The 10,511-nt window shown below is 56.6% G+C and overlaps 1 protein-coding gene across 1 annotated transcript; it reads left to right on the forward strand.

The window, feature by feature from the left end:
* Positions 1-5,520: 5,520 nt before the first annotated feature.
* Positions 5,521-10,311, forward strand: TGME49_318880 (hypothetical protein; the record flags this gene model as incomplete). The annotated part of the gene is made up of 2 exons (XM_018782942.1): positions 5,521-7,381; positions 10,175-10,311. 2 exons carry the CDS (start codon positions 5,521-5,523, stop codon positions 10,309-10,311), a joined length of 1,998 nt encoding a protein of 665 aa, XP_018634768.1.
* Between the last annotated feature and the right edge of the window lie 200 nt (positions 10,312-10,511).

Consider the following 10,511-nt stretch of genomic DNA (forward strand, 5'->3'; position numbering starts at 1 on the left):
ATGGAACAGCACCCGCAGCCAGCCCAATAGCATACGTAATGTATATACCGACTTGCACCGTCATGCCCCCCTTTTAGAGTCAAGTACCTCTGATATGTGTGTCGGGAGTATGCTCAGTTCAAATGCATTTCCAGATTCGCGCATGTTCGTTGAAGCAAGTACCCCTAACAATCTCTACTTGCACCTTGCTGAGTGGATTGGTTTGAACCAATTCCAGAAGGCTGCTTCTTTTGCCATCCTTGGTCTTTTCCACTATTTCCTTTTGGCTATTAATTTTTACACTATCTTGTCTCACTGTGTCGTTTGTTGTTCTTTCATGCTTGCACACACAGTACAGTGCAAGGACGTACATATCGTTCTGTGTCAAACCTCCTTTGTGCCATGTTATGATCTTCCTTTGCTTGTGCTTGTCTTCAGGAGCAGTGCGAGAGCGTCGATGCCGTTATTCCTGTTCCTATTCCAGTCGACACCGGAGACCGTCGCATTACCAAGATAGTGGTGCACGGTGCGGATGACGAAACTGTCGCGATCTCTCTCGTGTCATCTCAGGAGCAGACAGCGGCATAGATATGGAGACGAAACTCACACAGCATGTGCGTAGGCACATGGACACGCGTGTGCTTCCACTCCCTCGCATGAAGATGTCCATACTGCGAGATTCTGCTTGGCTCAAGAATGCGTGTCGTTCACGCAGACGGCAGAGCATCAGTTCTCTACCATCTGCGTGTGGGACTCCGTTGGTATCAACCAGTGATCTCAGGGAAGCTGAAGTCGTATGGAGAAGTCAAGCTGGAACCTGCATTCACTCACTATCCGAGGTTAGGCTACCTGGAATTTTGATTAGAACTCGCCGGCAAAGCCAGCAGGTGGATACTTCATCTGCAGCTTTCCCCGAGCAGGGCGCCACGAGAATCGAAAATTTTCAGGTTAACGAGCAATTGCGTCCCGCCGTTGTCAGCAGTGACTCAGACAGAACAAGAGAACGCAGCGAAGGCGATTCTGTTTGGTGGATGTATGTTGTCCATTAGCAACGTTCACACACGACATTTGCTGTGGAGGTCCTTCCTTCTGTGCCTTCCTCTTCGTAAATGTGCAGACGTCGTATTATTCGTAAGACGGGAATATCTGCCTGTGTATGTGCACTCTCCAGCCAATGTTATTCACTCATGGGGAAGTGACTGTGAAAGACCTAGAGGATCGAGATCTGCGTACGCGTCCCGCTTTCGTTTCCTCCCAAGGCGCTCCCGCCTTCCACTGAGACCGGCGTTGGGCGGCTGCAGCAGTTGCTCTCGTCGGGCCTTTCTCGGTTTTCTGCGACCTCACAACACAAGTAGTAAAGTTCGTTCAGCGAATCTTCCTCGAATCTGTCAGGCTGATAGGCCTTCGCAGTCGGAGATGCCTGTCCACGTTATGTGACACCATGCATCTTCTTGATCCTTTTTCCGTTTAAGACCGACACGCAAGTAGAAGCACGAGTTGTTGGTAGGTAGCGACCAAAAAGTGAAGGGGAACGACGATGCATAGGAACGTCGACGGCGGAAACAGGAAACGCGACTACATACGAGTCACGTTCCTTGCCCTGCCGTGTCCGGCCCTTCATGCACTGTGTCCGAGTTTTCGCTCGGGCTGCGGCTGCGTGGTCCTGTCCTATTGCTCTGTCTGAGTTATCTCTCTTCGCGCTGACAATCTCTTCACTCTTTCCTTACTTCATTTGCCTTTCTTGCGAGATCGTCGTCTCAGAGAAATGAACAAAGCGTCCGGCGCAAACGCCGCGTGCCGAGTAAAACGAGGAACGCTTGTTATGGTGAGGTGTCTGGTGCGCGAAAGTAGAAAGAGTAGGTTTCTCGTGTTTCACAGAAATGGAAAAAGGGACGCTGTCATAAAATAGAGCAGAAATCTTATCACGCACAAGGCAAACTGTCGCGGAGCGCAGGAGGTGTTCTGTGCGAGGCCAACCGCGGCAAAAACAAAAACCTAGGAAGATCCGCTGGGGAGTGTGTACGACACATATTCCAGTGGGCGTGGTGCTAACCTCTTTGAACGGTGCTAGTGACTCTCTTCGCTTCCGGAGAGTCCCCGGTGAAGTCACTACCTCTAGATCATTATTTTAGTCAATATTTAGTCTATAAGAAAGGCGCCCCAACCTGACTCCGGTAGAAAAGGAGAGAACACCAGAAGTAAGCAGGCGCACGTATGCGAAAGGGGCAACTGCACAGTAAGAGAAGTCGGGAAGTCTTATCACGTACACGCTGGCGCATATGTCTGCCAATTGCTGACTAAAAGTAGCTGTGTACTGCTGCGTGCAAATCATGTAGAATAGGACGATGCTCTTTATAGCTGGACATCCATACGGCGAAAGCTGTCCAAGAGGGAGACTCCATCACTCCTGTTCATGTGACGGCTTTCTTGTACCATCCCGTCCTCCACCTGGCGACACGCCCCTACCTCTGAGACAAACGGAACGGCCGCGCGTGAACGCAAACAGGTTTGTGAAGAGGACATCAATAACTAGACTCAAAAAAAAGACAAACGGGCGAGGTATAAGCCTAGTGTGGAAGCGGCCGCGAGAGGCATCGAGACAGGGAGAGAAGCAAGCGGGCGCCGTTGTGTATGAAGTTTTTCCAGGGTGTGATGCAGGGCAGCCCCAGCGCGCTACGCACTGGGGGTTTGAAAAGTGGCAAGCCATACAAGAATCTGGAAAGCAAAGACTGCATCAATTACATTCGTCTTCAAATATTTCTCCCCCGTGTTCGCGGTCGCCACCATACACACACATGAGTTTATTACGTTCTCAAATTTCCCCAATATCCCGCAGTGGTCGGCTTGAACCAAGCCGTAGAGAAGTTCGACGTCGACGCGACTTCCTGCTGGTTTGCCATTTCTTCAATTCTTTTCAAATGAAAACAGATGTTGATAATAGTATGTATATATCAAGACATGCATGAATGCGTTTTTTAGACTCCTAAGCCAACATGTTTCAGCGGGTGCAGATGAATGTATTGAACAGGCAGGCTACCAACCATGACGTTTTGCGGCTTTGCTAGTCAGAGGGCATTCGGCAGAAGTGTTTGGCCGGTAGCGACATGTGAGATATGCAGTTATTTCCCTGCGTAATGGCGTTCAGTCACGAATTCAGCCCCGACTCCAGTGATGCAGCACAGCAGAGTCTTTTCCCTCCTCGTCTTTACAGATTGTATGCGTGGCGGTATCTGCGAGTACAGGGAGCTGTGATTCAGTAGAAAGGCTGTGACTGTGTTTCGGCGGCTGATTTGCCAGGCAGGTCGATACTGAAGGTCGCACCGCTTCGTTCATGAGGTTGCACAGATTCGTCAACCTGAGAGAAGAAACGTCGGTCACTGAATGAACGTCTTAGCATGCAGGGAACCGACACGAAGTTCTGCTCCACCAAGCAGCCGTCGCTGATTCCCTCGCCTAGAATGACGGCTACCAGACAAGTTGCCAAGGCAGGCTCAGGCATCTAAGCATGAATACAAATTCAGTCTGAGTATCCGTTTTCCTGTTTGTGTTCCATGTTGTAGCACACTGTTGACCTCACGAATCGAGCGAACGATGTGACACGGAGAAGCAAATGCGTTCCACGGAAACGCCACGCCTGCCGTTTCTGTTTATCCGCCTATGAGTGGTTGATGACACTCACAAAGGCGTTATGTCGTTGCATTTTTCAGTAGCTAGGAGGGACGTGAGCAAACACTGCTCAAGGCAGTCAACATGCAGATCAAAAGAGAAACAAACACGGTTCGGTGGCATGCAGCACCTGACTCGTCGCTCACAGAGTCTATTGGCCCTCGCGTGTTCTTTGGACTTGCACAAATATGTGCAGGAAGCGCATAGTATGGAGGCGACAGCATCGCAGTTAGGCCATGCAGAGAACTCTCCCACAAAAACTGTGGACGTATGTGCGAGCGTAAAACGGCAACAACGTTTCTATTTTGCTACACAAGTCTTCGACCCTAATACAGCCGTCCTGAATCAGACTTCGAACAAGCATAGAACCTTCTTGCTACACGAATGAGAACTGTCTCTCGAAACGACGGACACGTAGCCAACAGAAACGGCTTTTGTGCTGCGTCCCAGTATCTGCATTACTTCGAAGGTAGTTATTCCAGAAAACAGGTGAAAGAAAATCCCGCCATTTTTTGAGGTACCAACGAGGCGCCGAGCGAAGGCTACTTACACTGTCCTCTGCCGCTAGTCTTCCCGAGCTCTGTGACTAACCCTCCGTCACCGAGCATTCATTTCGTTTCTTCCAGAAGAGAGACGCCTCATATTTGCATTTGTATCACTTCGATACTGTGCAAACGGAGTTGGCAAACACGCGTCGCCATCCAGGGCGCTCACCTTTCTTTCCTGCTCAGATTCAGGACAACGTAACATGTCAACAACCCGCGCGATGCACACTTCCTCCGTCTTCGTTGCCAATCCTCCACCTTTTCCTTTTTCAGTTTTGGGGTTTAAATAGGTCGCAGACTCTAAACAATTCGACTGCGGACAACAATTGCCTGTTTCGTGTTTCCTGCAGCGTAATCGTTATGTAGCATGTGATACTGACCCCCTTTGTAAACCCGGTGGCGCTCGCTGCGTGACGGGGGGCTGGCGACGGGATGGCCTAGCTTACTACGACTCGAACATGGATTGGAAGATCTTTCACGGGCAAATGAAAGAAGTGAAAGCACGGTAGCTCTCCGACGGTTTTGCACACATGATGATCCGAAACGACGCGAAGTACAACCCTCACCCCGCTCTACCGCTCCCCTCGGGTTGCCGGCTGTGTTGTCACTCGATTCCGATTTCCTGGGGGTTCCATGAAGAAGACACTCTCTCGAGAGTGCGGCGTTCTTTTTTTGCAGGGTTCCTCCTGTTTCCTGCAGCGTTGTTGCACCAAGACTGAATAGAAGGTCTGTGCAATAGGTTGTTTGACAGACCAGGACGGGAAGACTCGGTAAGCGCTGACCCGGCGTATGACGCAGTAGAACAAGCCGCGGCGGGCAGAGCGTAAAGCGTGGCTAATCAGAGCCAGCCAAGGTCCGTGCAGGCCGCTGCCGCCGCGACCGATACTCATCGAAACGCCTCCTTTTACCGGGATGAGTCCTGCCCTGAGAAGCGCACAGGCCGGAACGTCATGTCGGTGGGTTTCGCTCTCTCGCCGCTCCATTTTTGTTCTTGGCAGCAATGCATTTGGATTCACCTCCTTCATATTACTCAACGCGGTCCTCACGCCCGTGCCCTCCTCGGTATCGATCTCCAGCGTGGTAGCGGGTTTATCGAAGCAAGGCGTGTGCCACAGGTGTACGCCCTTCTTGCGCCTTTGACCCGGTGGCCATTCAGGGGAATTTTTCCTTGAATGCGCGTGAAGAAGTTGTTAGGTTCAGTGATTTCCCCTCCTCTCATTCGCATCGGTTTTTCCTTCTCCGAGCGCCGGGGCCTTCCAATGCTCCCACTTCGCGCGGCGAGTCGTGCCGCTTGATTCTGCAGAACCATTTATTTCCCAGTTGCATTCATATGTCTCCCTTCAATCCTCACACTTCTGCCTTTTCTCATTTCCGCTCCACCATGTGGCAGCTCTGGAATCCCAGTGGGCCTGACGGCTGTTTCAGCCCTAATGAGAGAGGAACGGCGGTTCGTCAAGTGGGCGGGCTGCCGCATGTGACAAAACGTCTGTCTAACGCAGTGCCATCTTTTTCTCCCGTCCGCGGTAGTGGGACTCAAGGCAAGTCTCTGTGCTCAGTTGTCGCTTCTTCATCCTTTCGAGCTGCCTATGGTGCGCTCTTGGTCGTCGTGGTCTCTCTGGTTTCACTGCCAGCGTTAGCTGGTTCCTCGGAGGGCTCTGTACTTTCCGCGGCGGGCATCACCACAGCTTCTGAGGCAGTTGCCTCTTCTGAAAGATCTGTTTTGCGGGGGGCCGTGTCCAAAGGCACATTCCTCCAGTCCATTGCCCCCCATGACAATGAAGCAAGCGGTCGTGAAATGAATGCTGAGGCTCCCGACCTCTCTGGTAACAATGTAATTGCGATGGCTAACGCGTTCAACCACAGCATTGTGGAGCCAGTTGCGAAAAAAGCGGGAGAAACTGTCGCAATGATTGCAGCAGACGTCGCGGCTGCAGTCTCCGCTGCCGGAGGAGCAGCTGCGCCTGTGAACGATGGTGGCAGTTTCATTCAGACGAACGCAAATGTACTGGGTCGGGGTGCAGGTGAAAGCGCGGGACTTTTTTCTGCGGGCCGGGCCCGCGTTTTGCGACAAAAACTTGGACGGAACATCCGTGCGTCGAACAAGCAAGAACTCAACACGCTGCACGCCTCCGGGAACGCGACTCGCTCGTCACCCCCCACGTCTGTTCCCGCTGGAAGCACTCCTGGAGCGCCGGACTCCACGGCAGAGCATGCGAAGACCTCGCAGATCCAGACGCCGTCCAGCTCTGTGGCTCCGACTCTTCACCCTACCCCAGTCCCGTCGCCAGAGCAAACTCAACAGCAAGTGCAGACGCAACAGCCAACTCAAGAGGCACAGCAACAGGTAATCGATGCACAGAAGCAGGCAGAAGAGGCACTGGAAGAAGCTGAGGCCGCGCTGGAGCAGGCTCACAAGGCACAGGAGGCGCTAGGACAGGCCACTGACCCGCAGCATGTGGAACAGGTGGAACGGGCCGAGCAGGCACTGCAGCACGCACAGGAGGCACAACAGCAGGCGCAAGAGCTGCAACAGCACGCGCAAGAGCTGCAACAGCAACTTCAGTCCGAGCAGGAAAAACATGAGGAACAGCTGCCTCAGGATATCCCGCAGTTGCTCAACCAAGGACCGGCTGTCACTCCAGGCAACACGGTGACACCCAGCGCTACGACGGCAGTGTCCGCGAAACTTCACGAAATGGCAGTGCAGCAGATAGAACAATTGCGAATGCAACAAAAATCAATTGACATCGACATGAAACACTTGAAGGCGGTGGCGAGTCACATTGCCGAGCAAGAGCGACGCGCCGCCGAGGTGCTCGAAAAGATCGAATGCGCTTCTGGAAACGGCCAGGGTCCATGTGACACCGACGCGGTATACACAATGAACACAAACCCTCGACCGGTTGAGCGCCCATACCCAACCGAACAGACCATCGACACGCAACCGGTGCGTCAGGCTCAACATCATCTCGAACCCCAGGTGGCCCCTGAGTCTGCCTCTCCTGCGGAGCAAGAGGCGACCCCAGATTTCATGCGGGCAGCAGGTGTGCGGCCAATGCCGGAGCGGGCACCCCCTGCTGAGACCGTGGAGACCCCCGAGTCTGAGGCTCCTGTCCAAGGGGAGAAGACCACCGAGACTGCCTCACCCGACGGGGAGGCAACGACCTTTGAGTTGACCCCGCCTGCTGCAGGTGCGCGGCCGATGCCGGTGCCCGCACACCCCGCTGAGGCCGTCGAGACCCCGGAATCTCAGGCGCCGGTCGAAGGCGAGAAGACCACTGAGACTGCCTCTCCTGAGGAGGAAGCAACGACCGCCGAGTTGACCTCGCCTGCTGCAGGTGTGCGGCCAATGCCGGAGCAAGCACCCCCTGCTGAGACGGTGGAGACCCCTGAGGCTGAGGCGCCGGTCGAAGGCGAGAAGGCCACTGAGACTGCCTCTCCTGAGGAGGAAGCAACGACCGCCGAGTTGACCTCGCCTGCTGCAGGTGTGCGGCCAATGCCGGAGCGGGCACCCCCTGCTGAGACCGTGGAGACCCCTGAGGCTGAGGCGCCGGTCGAAGGCGAGAAGACCACTGAGACTGCCTCTCCTGAGGAGGAAGCAACGACCTTTGAGTTGACCTCGCCTGCTGCAGGTGTGCGGCCAATGCCGGAGCGGGCACCCCCTGCTGAGACGGTGGAGACCCCTGAGGCTGAGGCGCCGGTCGAAGGCGAGAAGGCCACCGAGTCTGCCTCGCCTGAGGAGGAAGCAACGACCGCCGAGTTGACCCCGCCTGCTGCAGCTGCGCGGCCGATGCCGGTGCCCGCACCCCCTGCTGACACCGTTGAGACCCCTGAGGCTGAGGCGCCGGTCGAAGGCGAGAAGACCACTGAGACTGCCTCTCCTGAGGAGGAAGCAACGACCGCCGAGTTGACCTCGCCTGCTGCAGGTGTGCGGCCAATGCCGGAGCGGGCACCCCCTGCTGAGACGGTGGAGACTCCTGAGTCTGATGCGCCGGTCGAGGGCGAGAAGACCACTGAGACTGCCTCTCCTGAGGAGGAAGCAACGACCGCCGAGTTGACCTCGCCTGCTGCAGGTGTGCGGCCAATGCCGGAGCGGGCACCCCTTGCTGAGACTGTGGAGACGCCGGAGTCTGAGGCGCCGGTCGAAGACGAGAGGACCACTGAGACTGCCTCTCCTGAGGAGGAAGCAACGACCGCCGAGTTGACCTCGCCTGCTGCAGGTGTGCGGCCAATGCCGGAGCGGGCACCCCCTGCTGAGACGGTGGAGACCCCTGAGTCTGAGGCGCCGGTCGAGGGCGAGAAGACCACTGAGACTGCCTCTCCTGAGGAGGAAGCAACGACCTTTGAGTTGACCCCGCCTGCTGAAGCTGCGCGGCCGATGCCGGTGCCCGCACCCCCTGCTGAGACCGTTGAGACCCCTGAGTCTGAGGCGCCGGTCGAAGGCGAGAAGACCACCGAGTCTGCCTCTCCTGAGGAGGAAGCAACGACCGCCGAGTTGACCTCGCCTGCTGCAGGTGTGCGGCCAATGCCGGAGCAAGCACCCCCTGCTGAGACGGTGGAGACCCCTGAGTCTGAGGCGCCGGTCGAAGGCGAGAAAACCACTGAGACTGCCTCTCCTGAGCAGGAAGCAACGACCTTTGAGTTGACCCCGCCTGCTGCAGCTGCGCGGCCGATGCCGGTGCCCGCACCCCCTGCTGAGACCGTTGAGACCCCTGAGGCTGAGGCGCCGGTCGAGGGCGAGAAGACCACTGAGACTGCCTCTCCTGAGGAGGAAGCAACGACCGCCGAGTTGACCTCGCCTGCTGCAGGTGTGCGGCCAATGCCGGAGCAAGCACCCCCTGCTGAGACGGTGGAGACCCCTGAGGCTGAGGCGCCGGTCGAAGGCGAGAAGGCCACTGAGACTGCCTCTCCTGAGGAGGAAGCAACGACCGCCGAGTTGACCTCGCCTGCTGCAGGTGTGCGGCCAATGCCGGAGCGGGCACCCCCTGCTGAGACCGTGGAGACCCCTGAGGCTGAGGCGCCGGTCGAAGGCGAGAAGACCACTGAGACTGCCTCTCCTGAGGAGGAAGCAACGACCTTTGAGTTGACCCCGCCTGCTGCAGGTGTGCGGCCAATGCCGGAGCGGGCACCCCCTGCTGAGACCGTTGAGACCCCTGAGGCTGAGGCGCCGGTCGAAGGCGAGAAGACCACTGAGACTGCCTCTCCTGAGGAGGAAGCAACGACCGCCGAGTTGACCTCGCCTGCTGCAGGTGTGCGGCCAATGCCGGAGCAAGCACCCCCTGCTGAGACCGTTGAGACCCCTGAGGCTGAGGCGCCGGTCGAAGGCGAGAAGACCACTGAGACTGCCTCTCCTGAGGAGGAAGCAACGACCGCCGAGTTGACCTCGCCTGCTGCAGGTGTGCGGCCAATGCCGGAGCAAGCACCCCCTGCTGAGACGGTGGAGACCCCTGAGGCTGAGGCGCCGGTCGAAGGCGAGAAGGCCACTGAGACTGCCTCTCCTGAGGAGGAAGCAACGACCGCCGAGTTGACCTCGCCTGCTGCAGGTGTGCGGCCAATGCCGGAGCAAGCACCCCCTGCTGAGACGGTGGAGACTCCTGAGTCTGAGGCGCCGGTCGAGGGCGAGAAGACCACTGAGACTGCCTCTCCTGAGGAGGAAGCAACGACCGCCGAGTTGACCTCCCCTGCTGCAGGTGTGCGGCCAATGCCGGAGCGGGCACCCCCTGCTGAGACCGTTGAGACCCCTGTGGCTGAGGCGCCGGTCGAGGGCGAGAAGACCACTGAGACTGCCTCTCCTGAGGAGGAAGCAACGACCGCCGAGTTGACCTCGCCTGCTGCAGGTGTGCGGCCAATGCCGGAGCAAGCACCCCCTGCTGAGACGGTGGAGACCCCTGAGTCTGAGGCGCCGGTCGAAGGCGAGAAGACCACTGAGACTGCCTCTCCTGAGGAGGAAGCAACAACCGTCGAGTTGTCCTCGCCTGCTGCAGGTGTGCGGCCAATGCCGGAGCAAGCACCTCCTGCTGAGGCGCACGAGATCGTTGAGTCTGAGGTGCCTCTCCATGAGGGGAAGGGTCCTGAGAGTGTCCCAGCTGGCCGGCAAGGGCCGAGCGCAGGGGATATCTGAAGCGTCACTCTCGGAGACGGGTTGCAAAACAGGTGGGTGCTAAGAATTCAGAGAATATCCTTCACAAGGTCCGCATGCAGAGACAAAGACAAGCCGAGGCTGTCTCCGGCTTTGCGGCTGTTCTCTAGTCGAATACGCCCCTGGCTGCATCAGCAGTTTCCTACATGTAGTAAATAAACAAGAGACCAGAGTTGAAGAGA

Source organism: Toxoplasma gondii (assembly GCF_000006565.2).
Source record: "Toxoplasma gondii ME49 unplaced genomic scaffold asmbl.8, whole genome shotgun sequence".
In the NCBI taxonomy this organism is placed as follows: domain Eukaryota; phylum Apicomplexa; class Conoidasida; order Eucoccidiorida; family Sarcocystidae; genus Toxoplasma; species Toxoplasma gondii.